At 48.4% G+C, this 15736-nt stretch overlaps 1 protein-coding gene across 1 annotated transcript; it reads left to right on the top strand.

Moving 5' to 3' along the window:
- The first annotated feature begins 11345 nt into the window (after positions 1-11345).
- On the top strand, positions 11346-12533 carry Bhlha9 (basic helix-loop-helix family member a9). The gene has a single exon (XM_028759152.1). It carries the CDS (start codon positions 11421-11423, stop codon positions 12111-12113), a length of 693 nt encoding a protein of 230 aa, XP_028614985.1. The 5' UTR covers positions 11346-11420; the 3' UTR covers positions 12114-12533.
- Positions 12534-15736: the final 3203 nt, after the last annotated feature.

Genomic DNA, 15736 nt, shown 5'->3' with positions numbered 1-15736 from the left:
TATATATATATATATATATATATATATATATATATATATATATATATAGCAAAGGGTCAAGAATTGTCCAAAGACAATTCTGAAGAACAAAGCTGGCCAGCTGGACCTACACACACCCATGGGTGGTGGCCTGGAGAGTTGTGGCACTGGACACCTTTGGAGACAGAGTGAACATCAAATGGAGCTGAAAAATTAATACGTGGTTTCTAGTAACATTCATGAAGGCCTGAGTCACGCCTCCCCTTGTGCTCATCTGGGGACATCTACAAGTACTGGAATCTTATCTTTGGTCTCTCGACTTTAACCCAAGAATGTGAGCATTATCCATTTGACAGACCTCAGGAGGGCAAAGGTCACCATCTTTGAGCCTAAGTCAGGCTCTCAGCTTAAGCCCTGTTTTTCCTCTCCATGGAAACAGAATCCTTTAGAGAAGGTTCCTGACCTTTATCTGCCCTGGCCAGAACTGCAGCTGCTTCTCCCAGGAGACAGAGCCCTCCTTCCTCTCCATTCCAGCACCCCCAGACCTGATATTCCCGCCTTACTCCCCACCTACTAGGACAGCACTGGAAATTGGACACCAGCTGAGCACAGAGGCCTCTTTGTCATTTGCTTAATGAGGAGCCAATGGCTCTGTCATTAGTGGGTGGAGCCAATGGTTCTGTCATTAGTAGGTGGAGCCAATGGCTCTGTCATTAGTGGGTGGAGCCAATGGCTCTGTCATCAGTGGGTGGAGCCACTGGCTCTGTCATTAGTGGGTGGAGCCAATGGCTCTGTCATTAGTGGGTGGAGGGGTGAGGAGAGCTGGACTGGGAGGGCAGGAGCTGCTTCTGGTCAAGTGGGTGATTTACAGCCTGTCAGGGAGGGGGAAACTCAGGAGGAGGAAGAGTCAGTGTCCCTGAATGCCTCTGGAAGGGGACTCAGGGCGTCATTAACACATATTCATTAGAATTATTTAATTCTAATAAGAAATCTGATGAGACAGTACTGTTACATTTGTCCATTTGGCAGACAAGGAAACAGAAGCCTGAGGTAGAATATCTTGTCCAAGGCTGTAGAGCTAAAAAATGTATATGAGTCCAGACCAAATCAGCACCTGGCTGGGGGTATAGGCATGAGCTGAATGAAGGGGAGACTAACTCACCCCGTGGTTGGAGACCACTGGGCCTGAGAAGCAGTGGGTGGAGGCTTGGAAGGCAGGGACGCACTGAAGGGTGCTGCTGTGTTGTCTGGAAATGGGAGTGGTAGCCAGAACCAAATGTGGGGATGACGTTGGCACTCCTGGAATGCTGGCATTTAATCCATTGGCAAGAGGAGAATAGAACTATTATTTATTTATTTATTTATTTATTTATTTATTGGTTTTTTGAGACAGGTTTTCTCTGTGTAGTCCTGGCTGTCCTGGAACTTACTCTGTAGACCAGGCTGGCCTCGAACTCAGAAATCCGCCTGCCTCTGCCTCCCAAGTGCTGGGATTAAAGGCGTGTGCCACCACTGACCAGCTAGAACTATTTTTTTTTAAAGATTTATTTATTTTATGTGAGTACACCATCACTGTCTTCAGACACATCAGAAGAGGGCATCAGATCTCGTTACAGATGGTTGTGAGCCACCATCTGTAATGTTGTGGATGCTGGCAATTGAACTCAGAACTTCTGGAAGAGCAGATGGTGTTCTTAACCACTGAGCCATCTCTCTAGCCCAGAACTAATTATTTTGCTGAAGATTTGCTTATTTGTGCTTTTTGTGTGTATGAGTGCCTGTGTATGTGTGTATGAGTGCCTGTGTATGTGTGTATGTGTGTATGTGTGCCTGAATACATGTCTGTGTACCATGTGTGTACCTGGTGCTCCTGGAGGCCAGGAGAGGGGCATTGGATACCCCTGGGCCTAAAATTACAGATGGTTGTCACCAGCCATGTGAGTGCTAGGAACTGAACTCTTGTCTTCTGGAAAAGCAGCAAGCGCTCTTAACCCTAGAAAGTTTGTCATATTGACCCATGATGCTGAGGTCACCCAGCTGCCCAGGAAAAGATGCCCAAGTCCTTTCTTCAAAGATCTGATTGCTACAACTTCTTCAAAAGCTGGGAGCCCCCAGGTTTGTTTGACTGGTTGGTTTGGTTTTTTTGAGGCAGTATTTCTCTATAACAGCCCTGACTGTCTGGACTCACTTTGTAGGTCAGGCTGGCATGGAATTTACAGAGATCTGGCTGCCTCTCCCTTTCGAATGTTGGAATTAAAGGTTAAAGGTGTGTGCCACCCCACCTGGCATGAGCCTCCAGTTTTGAAGGACAGTATGGAGATAAGGCCTCTCTTCTGTCACCACCACTTCCCAGTTCTATTTTCTCACCAGACACCAACTCCAATGCCCCGTCTCCACCCCTGCCTCGCTTAGACACCCCTTCCTCCTGAATCCTTACTTCCTAAGAAATTTGTCTTCAACCCGTTCTCCACAGCACAAAGGCGCTCAGCTAGGATTCACTGTTACACAACATTGTCTTGGTTTATTTGTTTAGCAGGCTCTGACTATGTAGCACAAGGTAGCCTAGAACCTGAAGTGCTGCTTCAGCCTCTAGAATGCTGGGATCATTCTGTAACTCTGAGCTATACATCAGTTTAATACAATTGTAATTTGTAGCTGTCCACAGAACGGAAACTAAGGGTCATACCACCCTCTCCCTACATCTTCCCCCCACACCTCTGTGCCTAGAGATCCCCAGCCTCATCCCTTAGCTTCTCTACTTCACGGTTTAGTAAAGCCAATTAGCTGTATTCTTTTTTTTTTGTTTTTGTTTTTTGAGACAGGGTTTTTCTGTGTAGTCCTGGCTATCCTGGAACTCACTCTGTAGACCAGGCTAGCCTCGAACTCTCGAACTCAGAAATCTGCCTGCCTCTGCCTCCCAAGTGCTGGGATTAAAGGCGTGCGTCACTACCGCCCGGCCCAATTAGCTGTATTCTTTTCTACACTGTTGCACTATGCCGTATACTGCTAGACAGGGGTACATAGCTTTCTTTTAATATCTAATGCCTTTCCACACCCTTCCAATCATGTTTTGCAATCCCTCTGTTTATCCTTGGGAATCTGGTTCCAGCATTTCATCGATGCCCAAACATTCCCTGCATCTCCTCAGAGTTTCTCTTTCTTCCTCTGCATCCCTTCCAAATCTTGCCGGCTCTTTCATTTCATGCTAGTGCCATGATTAGCTTACCACACAGCTGTTCCCACTCATGGCTAGCTCAGGGATGCAGGGACAGCATGCACAATGTTTCTTCTTTACCTAACCCAAGTCCTGGCAGATATTAAGTGCCCAATGACCTACTAAATGGAGCAGGAAATGCTGATGAATGACAGAAAATAAAGTCTCAGGAGAGCGGGAGTTGGGAGGTAGCAAGATCCAGACTTTCAGGACTCAGAAGGGCTGAGAGCTGAGGCAGGGGGATGGCAGAAAGGAGAGGTTGTTTGGAGAAAGCAGCCTGAGCTTTGTGTTTGCACTTCCAGGGCAGGAGCCAGTGGCAGCAGAGCTGTACAACCCAGGGAGGGTGACTGACTTGTAGGTCCCTAGCAGACATGGAGAGGAGGCAGGATGCAGAGGAGGCAGTTCAAGCAGGAGTCCTAGAGAGGAAGGACACTAAGCCCACAGAAATCCTCCTGCCTCAGCCTTCTGGGTGCTGGGATTACAGTCATGTGCCACTATGCTAGTTTAGACAATACTTATTTAATACTTAATTGTGTGTGTTGTTATGGTTGCTGTTGGTGGTGGTTTGTTGGCTTTTGAGACGAGGTAGCCTGCCAGCCTGGAGTTCAATATGTAGATCAGGCTGGTCTTGAACTCACAGTGATCCTGTTAGTGTTTCCTCTAGGCTCTGTCCAAGAGTTACCTAGCAACAGTAGGTAAGAACCTGGTTAACATATAAAAGGATCCTCCACCCATCCCTCTCTCCCCGTCTCCATTTTCTTCCTCTCTCCCCACATGTTCCTGTCTGGTCTCTTCCCTTCTTTCTTTCTTCTCTCTTTCTGACCTTCCATGTCACCTTTCTTTCTCTGCCACTACTCCTGTCCCAGACCCCCTTCCTGTGTCCCCAAATAAACTTCATTTTATATTAGGCCCATCCTATGGCTGATACTTGGTGTGGGGAGAGAGACACCCCCATATATGAGTGACCTGAGTTACCACACTAGTCTATGTAGTGCTGAGAATGGAAGCCTGGGCCTCCTGATTGCTAGGCAAACATTCAACTGAACTACATCCCAAGCCCTCAATACACAAGTTATTATTTGCTCTCCAGGATCCCATGGGATAAGTTTTTGGTGATACTAGTCACTTCTCTAAACCATCTGTAACAACCCCAGTAGGCATTCAGTAGTTTCTAAAAATTTTTAAAAATTATTTTGTGTACGATTGTTTTGTCTGTGTGTAGGTATGTCTATTAAATGTAGGCCAGAAGAGGGTTTCAGCTCCCCTGGACCTGGAGTTACAGAGGGTTTTGAGCTAGCTTCCTTGTCTTAGGACTCGAACCCGGGTCCTCTGAAAATACTTTGTCCTTATTGTTGGTAGTGGGAGCAGGGACAGAAGTGTAGGTCAGTGGTAGAGTGCGTACTTAGTGTAGCTGGGTTCGTACTGATTTTTTTTCCCCTGTTGTTGAATGGCAGCATGAAGCAGCAGAGCCTGGATCATTGTCCCATACTAAGCCACGGCCCCGTTGGCAAGGCAGAGGCCTTGGTCTGGTAGGGCAGAGACACAGCGCCTTCTCGAGCCTCCCATGTGTGGCTCTTGGTTTTCTTCCAAGGTGGGATCCTATGCTCCCCCAGGGGGAGCGACGCCGGAGAAGAGCAAGAATTTCTGAAATCTAGGTCGGTCTGGGCGATAATAGGCACCTTCGCGGCTGCCAGCGGAACCGCCCGGCCCTAAATCACCGGCAGTGGCTCCTCCTCCGAGGCGTGAGAGAGCTGCAGAGCTCCGGGCAGGGGCGGCTCCAGGGTCCAGCGCCGCAGGTGCTGCGGAAGCGCTTTGAAGATCCCTGCGATCCGCTAGGATCCCAACGTCCTCGCCCAGGAGCCAGTGATCAAGAAAGCTTGGTCCCAGAGCTATTGATGTGCAGCTGCGATCTCTTCTTTTCCTTTCTCTCCCCCCTCCAACCCCCTCTCCCCCGTTCCTTTTTTAATTCGAAGACAGGCAGGGTTCTATTAAATTGCCCAGGCTGGCTGCAAGATACTCCTGTCTCAGTTTACTGGACTGCCGGATTACAGGCACAAGTCAGGTTTTTATGCAAGGTAAACTTTGGTGTGGCTGTGACAAAGTCTCACTGTGTAACCCTGGCTGACCTGAAACTTGCTATGTGGACCAAATTAGTTTCAGGCGTGCAGCAATCCTCCTGCTTCTGACTTCGGGGTGTCGGGATTACAGGTGTGCTTCACCACACCTGACTATAAAAGCTAAAATTCGGCCTAGGCCTCCCTTTGAGCTGGAGTCACAGGTGGTTGCGAGACACACACACACACACACACACACACACACACACACACACACGCTGCTGAACCATCTCTCCAACTCCTGTACTCTAAACAAATCTTTAAGCCTTCAAACTGTTGCTGTGGAGACAGTTCTGAATACAGCAGCCGGTGCGGGCAGGGGTGGGATGAGATTGTGTGTGGGGGGGGGTGTCTCTAGAAGTCTTTGCTTGATGGAATCATGGCCACCACATCTGAGAACCACAGCTACCCTTCCTTGACCCCAGGTGATGGGGGTGGCTCTAAAATATTTCCATGCAGTTGCAGGGTTGTTCTTCCAAGCCTCACAGACTTGCCTTGAGTTAATGACTTTGGTTTTTGTTTTTTAAGATTTATTTTTATTTATATGAGTACACTGTAGCTGTCTTCAGACACACCAGAAGAGGGCATCACATCCCATTACAGATGGTTGTGAGCCACCATGTGGTTGCTGGGAATTGAACTCAGGACCTCTGGAAGAGCAGTCAGTGTTCTTAACCACTGAGCCGTCTCTCCAGCCTTTGTTTATGAGTGTATGTGCACACTGCTCTTGTACTTGGTAGACACTCAATAGGTATTCATTGGATATGAACTAAGCTTGATCAGACCTATGCTGGGGTTTCTAGTTTAATGATGATTATTATTTAAGACAAAGTCCTGTTAGGCCTCAAATGCACAATTCTCCATCTCCCTAGTACCGGATTATAGACGTGAGCCACAACAGCCGTCAGTCATGATTATCTTAATACCAGGGATTACATTATTTAGTCAACATTTCAGCAAGTGTTCTATGTTTTCTGCTGTGTTCTGTGCTAGAGCTGAGCTTTAAGGGGGCCTAAAGGTGGCCCCAGCATGAATCCGGGAGTACTCAGCTCTGAGACTCAGTCCAGGAGACCAAAGGAAGAGATGCTGAAGCCACCGAGGCTGGTAAGCTACATGCCACCGTAGGAACTCAGTGGAGAAGTCTCCTAACAAAGATGTCCAAAAGGATATAGACTCAGAGCTGTAGACTCACCTCTCCAGGCCACTTTGGGTTAACCTGCTGGAGCAGACGGGCTGTGGGCACAGGGTGAGCACTTCTGTTTTCTGCAGCTGTCCCTGGGTCTCACAGGCCATCTGTTGCACCAGGGCTGGTTACAGTTAGCCAGGGAAGCCTGAGACTATCTGCTGCTCTAGCCTCTTCCTGACTCCTGTCCTCCATTGCCCACACCTCCATATCCCCTAACCCCAAACTCTCAGATTTCCTCTGTATCAGCCAATAGCTTTTCATGTTTCACACTTGGTTGAAAAAGATTTTTTAAAAAATTGAAACAGGATGAACAGCTCACAACAGCCTGTAATTCCAGCTCCAGAGGCATCTGGCCTCTCAGGGTACCTGCATCACACACACACACACACACACACACACACACACACACACACACTTAAAATGAAATCTTAGCTGGCGGTGGTGGCATGTGCCCTTAATCCCAGCACTTGAGAGGCAGGGGCAGGTGGATCTATGTGAGTTTGAGGCCAACCTGGTCTACAGAGTGAGTTCTAGGACAGCCAAGGCTACATAGAGAGACTCTGTCTCAAAAAAACAAAACAACAACCAATTCTTTTTTTTTTGTTTGTTTGTTTGTTTTTGGTTTTTCGAGACAGGGTTTCTCTGTAGCCCTGGCTGCCCTGGAACTCACTCTGTAGACCAGGCTGGCCTTGAACTCAGAAATCCGCCTGCCTCTGCCTCCCAAGTGCTGGGATTAAAGGCGTGCACCACCACCACCCGGCACAATAACCAATTCTTAAAATAATAAATAAATAAATCAAGACAGGATCTCACTCTGTATCCAAGTCTGGCCTTGAACTCTCAATCTTCCTGCCTTGGCCTTCCTAGTGCTGAGATTGCAGGTCTGTGCTGCCATGCCAGTGGGAGCCACTTAGTCCCTTCACGCCCTCGGCCATTTCCTTGCTGGGAATGGAATCCATGGCCCTTGCATGTGATAAGCAAGTGTCCTGCCATTGTGTCCCACCCCAGTTCTTTATTGGCTTTTATTTCAAAAGACAAATAAGTGCCAGGACACTAATAACTACAGGTGGTCATTGGGGACTTACACCAGGTCAAGACCTTCGTGTTGGAATAGGAGGTACACTGCAGGTCAGCTCACTGGCTTGGCATAAGTTCCTTGACTCTCAGAGTCTCAGTTTGCAGTCTGTAAAATGGGTACTTATAATAATAGGCCTTCCATATAAGATTGTTGTGAGGCTAAGATAATGTATGCTTAAAAGCACTTAGTCCAATACCTTGGCTACAATAAACACTTCGCAGAAGTCAGTATCAATACTATTAAGATTATAATTTTTATGGTTAATTATTACTAGGCTGCATAGTGTCCATAGTGGAGTGTGTTCCAAAATGCTGAGTCACTGGAGGAAGGAAGGCGTCAGAAACAATTTAAGCTTCTCACCCACTGGCACCTTCCCCTCTGCTTCCTGGAAGCTCCCTGGAGATCAAGGAGGAAGGACGGCTTGGTTAGGTCTTCTCCATCAGCCCGCGGTGATGGGGAGTGCAGGGCTGGCCCATCTTTGGCTGTAGTGAAGATCTTGTTACATATCCAGATAAACTTCTCCCAATGCTTGAGCTCTCACCCTCATGGGTCTGGGACTGTATAATGCTTCCAAACACCAGGGTTCAGTTCAAAGCTGTCTGTCTCTATCTTCAAGTTCTTAATAATTTTGAACATGGGCTCTACTGGCAAGGGACATAGTCCTGTCTTCTCTCTCTGTCTCTCTGTCTCTCTCTGTCTCTCTCTCTCTCTGTCTCTCTCTGTCTCTGTCTTTCTTTCTCTCTCTGTCTCTCTGTCTCTGGTGTGCCTGTGTATAGTATATGTATGTGTGTGGGCAAGAGTGTACACACATGTATGTGCATGCAAGCAGAGGTTAGAAGGTGATACCAGGTGTGAAGGGTTAGGGACCTGAAAGTCCACGTGGACTGAGACACTCAGGACAGGAAGGGCGGACTTGATTCATAACACCTGTGTGCTGTTAGGCTCAAAAGAGGATCCACAGACTACTGTCTGCCCTGTTTACCATTTTTTGTTTGTTTTGAGATAGAGTTTCTCTAGGTAGTCCTGGCTGTCCTAAAATTCTCTATGTAGACCAGGCTGACCTCGAACTCACAGAGATCAACCTGCCTCTGCCTCGCAAGTACTGGAATTAAAGGCATACACCTGTTGTGGGTGTCTACTACTTTGAGACTGCAGAACCGCTCTGCAGATAGAATCTTTCATCCAGTTCCTTTCTACCCTATAAAGCCCCCAAACTTCTTGTGCCTTGTGCAAACAGTCTTTACTCCGGAGGAGAAACCATGGTCCCTTAGCTGTTGTGATGAAAAGAACAATTCTGCTTCTGTTGGCTGTCTGCTCTCTTTTATTTCCATATTACCTCCATCCATCCCAAGTCAACAACATGTTTTTCTCAGTTGTTCTCCACCTTTTAGCTTTGAGATACAATCTCTCACTGAATCAGAATAGCTGGGCTGGCTTACCAGTGAGCTCCCCGGGTCCACCTGTCTCCATCTAACCAGCTCTGGGGTTCTACAGATGCTATGCCCAGCTTTTACGTGGGTACTGAGATCTGAATGGGTCTTCCTGTTTGTACAGCAGGCACTTTCCAGACTGAACCATCCCACCAGCCCCCAGGCTAAACTCTGACAGAGAAGGCATCTTCTACATAAAACAAAAGAAACAGAGGCATGCAGATGAGATGACTGATTTCCACCGTAAGGAGCTGCTGGCTGGAGTGGATGGAAGGGAGAGCGCTCCCACCACCAAGCTTCCTTCGGTACCAAACCACTCAGGTGTCCCACCCCAGAGCCAGGCTTTCTTAGAGGCTGGGTAAGGCCCTGAGTCCCAGTGTCCTCCTGGATGGAAAGGACCATGACTCAGCAGTCTCTACTAGACTTCAACAGGCTAAACATGGCAGAGTAGCCACGGAATGTGGAAAGTGACACCCAGGCACCCAATGCCTAGGCTTTGGCCTGCTCTGTCTTCCATTCTGAGATCCATCTAAACTGGCATCCTGTTGCCTGGGCATGATGTAGGTGGAAGTGCTCAGACACTGGGAATGTTGGTTTTAGCTCATTTCTTCTTTGTTTGGTTGATTCTGTTTTGTAGTGATAGGCTTGGAACCTGGGGCTGAGCTACACTCCCACCCTCTCCTGTCTCTTCTAAAACAAGGTCTCTCTCCATAAGCAGTCCAGACTGGCCTCAAACTCTGCTCTTCTTGGCTTAGCCTTCCAGAGTGCTGAGATGACAAGCATGCGCTACAATGCCTAGCTTCTAGCTATTTTTTTTTAAAATTTTGTTCTGTTTTGGTTTTGAAGCGAGAGCTCATGTAGTCCAGGCTACCCTCAAACTATTATGTAGCTGAGGCTGGTGTCTGCCTCTACCTCCCAAGTGCTGGGGTTATAGGCCTGTGTCTACATGCTGAGCTTAGCTGCTTTCTATTTCACATATACTGAACGTGTTGGAGAAATCCATCCTGACGATCTTTAGGTTATTTCATAAGTAAATGCAGACAGTTTCCCAGTGCCCTGTTCTTTCCCTCTGCAGAAAAACTCATCTTGAAGCAATGAGGTCATTGGTAATATGCATGTGACCTGTGTGCCCATCCTGGCTAGTGCCACAGCATTCGGAATATGGCTGGGAACGAGGTGAATATTAATCTTATGTTGCTCCTGATAAATCATGAATGTATACCTGAAATTCCAATGGGGGGTCTGTGTCTAGGAATAAGCATTATTTTTTCCTTCCTTCTTTTCCCTCTCTTTCTTTCCCTTTTCTGATCTTATTTAAAATTCCAGTCCTCAGTGACGGCAATGGGGATTGTCCCCTGGATTCATAACCTGACCGTACTCTGTAGTGGGACAGGGCTGTTCAAAGGCCCTGGACATTCAAGGTTGCTCTCTGATGGGTACTGGGAGGGAAGCCAGAAATAAAAGTCTTTTTTTTTGGGGGGGGTTGGTTTTTTCGAGACAGGGTTTCTCTGTGTAGCCCTGGCTGTCCTGGAATTCACTCTGTAGACCAGGCTAGCCTCGAACTCTCGAACTCAGAAATCCGCCTGCCTCTGCCTCCCAAGTGCTGGGATTAAAGGCGTGCGCCACCACCGCCCGGCTAGAAATAAAAGTCTTCATCACTCTTTGCTTCTGACTCAGCCCAGCTCTACTTGAAGAAGGGGAAGACAAAAAGAGTAAGGGGAACACTAGGCTCAGTCCAAACCCCAACCCAGAATCGAGACTAGCCTCATGGTGGTAGCTGAAAGGTTATTTGTAGTACCTGCAGGGCCAGCTGCTTCAGATCTGCTCCTCCTTTTTGGATTCTTCTGGGCAGGCCATGTTTTACCTTAGTGTCAACTCTAGCTGCTCAAAGATGGAGTTCCAGATGGAGCTCAGCAGGTGCTTAGTCGGTGAGACATCTCTCTGGCGCTCAAGGTTTTTAAAACTCACCCAATCCACCGTTGCTATCCTTCTGTAACCCTGTCTGCTCTCTTGCCAAGAATCAAATGTGGTGTTCTATCTGGGGTCAGGTGTAGGGGAAACAGAACCCAGTTACTCCAGAGAGTCCGTGCAGCCCAGCAAGCATGTTCTCTGGGACAACTGGAGCATTGCCCAGGGCGTGGCCAGGCTCCCAGCTGGTCCTGTGTACAAGAATCTGCAAGCTTCCTTCCTTGCTTGCTTCCTTCCTCTCAGGTCCTCCCTCACTATCTCACCTGGGGGCAGGTAATAAAGCAGGAGGAGGGAGATGGATGGACTGGAAGGGCGGGGAGCCACGTGGTGCCATAAAGCCCAGCTAGAGAGGGCCTGTCCAGAGTGTCCAGCCAGCAAGAGCCATCGGTCAGTGAACCAAAGCCTATTGGACCTGAATAGCTGAAGAAGCTGCGGGACCAAGACATAGGCCATGCTCCGAGGCACGCCAGGACTAGGCCTCAGGGGTCTGAAGCGGGGTGAGGATTTTGTGGAGGACTTGGGGCGCTCCTGCCCGGAGGCTGGCAGAAATTTTGGAGTGCTGAGGAGCAGCCTGGATGAGGCAGAAGAGGCAGCTGGCAGAAAGCGCGAGCGGCCCGCACGGTCCAAGGCTCGGCGCATGGCGGCCAATGTGCGGGAGCGCAAGCGCATCCTGGATTACAACGAGGCGTTTAACGCGCTGCGCCGGGCGCTGCAGCACGACCTGGGCGGCAAGAGGCTCTCCAAGATCGCTACGCTGCGCAGAGCCATCCACCGCATCACTGCGCTCTCCCTGGTCCTGCGCGCCAGCCCGGCGCCCCGCTGGCCCTGCGGCCACCTGGAGTGTCACGGCCAGGCTGCCCAAGGCTCGAGCGCGGGAGACTCCGGCTTCAGTGTTCCGCGGTCTGCGGCATCCCCCGCAGCGCCTAGCATAGCACGCAGAGACATCGCCAGCCCCTTAGTGCCTCCTGCACCGCACTCCGCTTCCTGCTCCCCGCACGCGCACTTGGGGCGGCCTAGGGTGATGCCCGAAGTGCCCAGTTTGGCCCAAGCCTCCGGGGGAAACTGGCGCCGATGTCCTGGGGCTCCCCCTGTTGGACCGGTTCCGTGGCGGTGGGGCTCTGGGCTGGGCTACCAGCACTCTTGACCGCGCCACCCAGAGGAAAGTCGGGTTGGTCGAATGACCGCAAAAGAGAAGTCATCCAGAGCAGAGCAAAATTGAATGGGTTGTGACTTGCGTAGCAGAGGAGACTGTCTCACCATGGGGAAAGAACCCCAGAGCCCAGGACAGCCTCCCCACATGCCAGCCTGGGGTGGTGAAAACGGAGGGAGATCTTAGGTTTGGACTTGGTCAGCTTCTCGTTCCTGGAAAGTGGCCTTTGCTTTCCTGTGCTTCTGAGCCCTTTTTTCCCTTGCTGCGTTTGGGAAGTGGGACTTGTGGGATTGTGTGGGTAGACAGCTGTTATGATCTGAGGGCACATGCCGTGGCCCTCTTCCCCTGTTTGGGCTGCTGCTGAACTGAGAGAGGCCCGGAAAATGACCAAATAAAAAGGAAAAATGTCTTCTCCGTGCGCTATTGGGACTCCAATGAGTTCAGTGACCTGGTATGTCAGGAAAGCCTCAGAACCAGGGGATTACCTGGAAAGAATGGGCCTACAGTCCCCAGGTAGGCACCTGGGCACTGGTTTATAGCAAGACCCCGGGGACCTCTGTGTGCTGGAGACACTATTTGGAGAAAGTTAATAGAGGCATTGGAGGCTGCCAGAAGCGTAACTGGGCTAGCTGCAGGGAGGAAAGTTGAGGGCAGGGTCAAGGATGGGAGTCGAGGACCCAGAGTGGTAGACAGAGCTCTCAGCCAATTGACCGCCAAGGTTTCCAGTAGAGAGGTAGACTGGAAATACAGGAGAGATTTTGAGGTATGGTTTGAAGCCAAGGCAACACCTTTCCTGAGAATTATGGAGAACTGGCCAGCATTTAGGATGGGTTCCTGCTGGAGTGTTAATGCTGAAGGCAGTGTTTGCTGGGCTGTTGCTACCCCTGAACAGGGGCTGGATAGAGGCCGGGGAGAGTGAGGTTGGATAGACACCGTAGGCACAGACTCCAGGGAGAGTGAGGGTTTCTCAGAGCAGTCGAGATGAAGCTCAAGGCCACAGTTGAAGCAATGTGCTCTCTGACATCCTGTCCACAGTCACAGCCTTACGGCTCCTGTCTGTTTTCACAGTCAGGGCTGTGAAACAGCCCGCAGGAAGGCTTCCACTCTGGGTCTAGTCAGTGAGACTCTAGCTAGTTTTGGTCCTGCTCCTAAGTGGATGAACGCTGGAGAGGAGAGAACCTGGGCCTGCCTGGGATACGGTCTGGGATGCCACCTCCTTGCCACTTCACAACTGATGTGGCTAGTGAGGCCACCTCAGGGCAGCTGAGATAATTCCCAGCAGTTGTTTAAAAGTTGTTAACTGTTCAATACTCCAATTTTATATTTGGTGAGCTTAGGCAATGTTTCTCTCTGTCTTTACCTTCAGGGATCTTTTCTCTGGAAATATGATAAATAACTAGCAACTCTTATTTTTCTAAATTCTAAGATAATAAGATTTTTCTCACCCAATCACATTCTTTACCTGAGGAAAGCGATGGCACCCCCTGTGGGTAGAATTAGGATATGCAGCACACAAGGGAGTTGAATCAGATAGGCTTGCCTTCCAGTTTAGCAGTTGATTGACCTTGAGCAGATTGGCTAACCCCTTTGAGCCTTGGTGTTCTTTTCTGTATAATGGGCTACTGTCAGTTGTTACATCACAAACTGCTGTACAGACCAAATGAGACACACATTTAAAGCACTTGGCAGAGTGTTTAGCTCCTCAGTAAGCACTCACTGAAAGCCATTTAATCAGTCTGTTCACGAGGTTGTTTTAAGAGACTGTGTGAAAGGTGTTTAGAAGCCATGGAGTCTGCAACACGGCTCCTTTAATGGCTTTATCAGGACTCTGTGTTTGAGTGTTGCTATGATAATATGTATTTGGCTATCATGAGGTCTTTTGGCACATACATACTGTATATGCACTTATGTAGATGTATGACTGTATGAGTGTGTGTGTGTGTGTGAATGTATGTACCAACCTAAAAGGAGCTCCCTCGCCCCGGTACTTTAGGGAGCTCAATTATGTGCCTATATAGTACTTCTACAAAGGTTTCCTACAACTCTTACATAAATTTTGAAAAAAAAATGCTTCTCAAAATCATATCCATTCGCCGGGCAGTGGTTGCGCACACCTTTAATCCCAGCACTTGGGAGGCAGAGGCAGGTGGATTTCTGAGTTCGAGTCCAGCCTGGTTTACAGAGTGAGTTCCAGGACAGCCAGGGCTACACAGAGAAACCCTGTCTCAAAAACAAACAAACAAACAAAAAAATCATATCCATTCCCCCAGATGAGTGATTCCTTAAAAAGAAAGATAAATTTGAGGCTGTTTAAGAGATGGAGATTATCAACTAAGGCCAAATGTAGCAAAAAAAAAAAAAAAAAGGAAGAAAAACTACAGCGGGATGGTCTAAAATGCATATTAGTGCTGCTGAGGCCAAAAGACATAAAAAATGCATAAAATGCACTAAGAAATTCTTTATGCAAGATTAGTAAAAATATCATTCAAAAAGACTCCCAAGATTTTTTATATATATTTTAATATAATTAGTATTAGTAGTAGCAGTAGAAGTGTTGTCACTTTTAAATTTTTGCCTGGATTTAAAATCGTTTTAGTTATGTGTATGTATGAGGAGGGTATGAACACATGAGCTCAGGGGCCCTCAGAATCCAGAACACAGTGCTAAATCCCCTGCCGCTGGCATTAAGTGTGGCTGTGAGCCACCTAACACGGGTGCTGGGAACTGAGTCCGGGTGACTTCTGCAGGAGCTGCACGTGCTTTCCAGCCCGCTTATGTTTTGTTTTTATTTTTTAAAAATTTATTCATTTTTTTGTATGAGTGTTTTGCCTCCATGCATGTGTGTGCACCATATCTGTGTTTGGTGTCCACAGAGGTCAGAAGATTCCTCTAGAACTAAATGAACCACCATATGCACAAGAGCAACAAGTGTTCTTAACTGCTGAGCCATTTCTCCTGCCTGTTAGATTTCTCTGTGTGTGTGTGGGGGGGGCAGGGATGCACCTCACTGTGTAGTCCTGGCTGGCCTGGAATTCGTTTTGTAGACAATGTTGGCTTTGAACTTACAGAGATCCATCTGCCTCTGCCTCCGGAGTGCTGGGATTAAGTGTTGACACCACCATGCCCACTTTTTAAAAGCGTTTTGAGATAATATCTGCTTGTATAGCCCAAGGTGCCCAGAAACCCACCAACCTCCGGCTTTAGAGATCACTAAGCCTGCCAGAGGCTAACTTCTAATGGCAGAGAATAAAAACGTTGCAGTACTCATGGCTTCCTCATGGTGTGGAGGGCTCTGAGGTCTCCGGTCCACCCGGGGCAGGGCTCAGCACTCTCATCCCCAGGCAGGCTGAGGTGTGTGAACATGGAGTTGGTGAAAGAGTTCAAAGCTCTTTGGGTTCCAATACCTTCATATTAAAAATCTGAAATCCACATTTTTATGTGGAATAATTTAAAACAAAAATAATATGATAAGGGTTGGGGATGGTGGCTCAGTAGATAAAGTCTCACACCGCCAAACTGACAACCTGAGTTTGTTCTCTGAAGTCACCATAGTGGAAGGAGAGGACCAAATTCTGCAAGATGTTCTGACTTCCACACGCTTGTGGCACATAATGCAC

This window comes from Grammomys surdaster, unplaced genomic scaffold (assembly GCF_004785775.1).
Source record: "Grammomys surdaster isolate TR1022 unplaced genomic scaffold, NIH_TR_1.0 126278, whole genome shotgun sequence".
NCBI classification, from domain to species: Eukaryota; Metazoa; Chordata; class Mammalia; order Rodentia; family Muridae; genus Grammomys; species Grammomys surdaster.
This window is presented reverse-complemented; position numbering and strand designations above follow the sequence as displayed.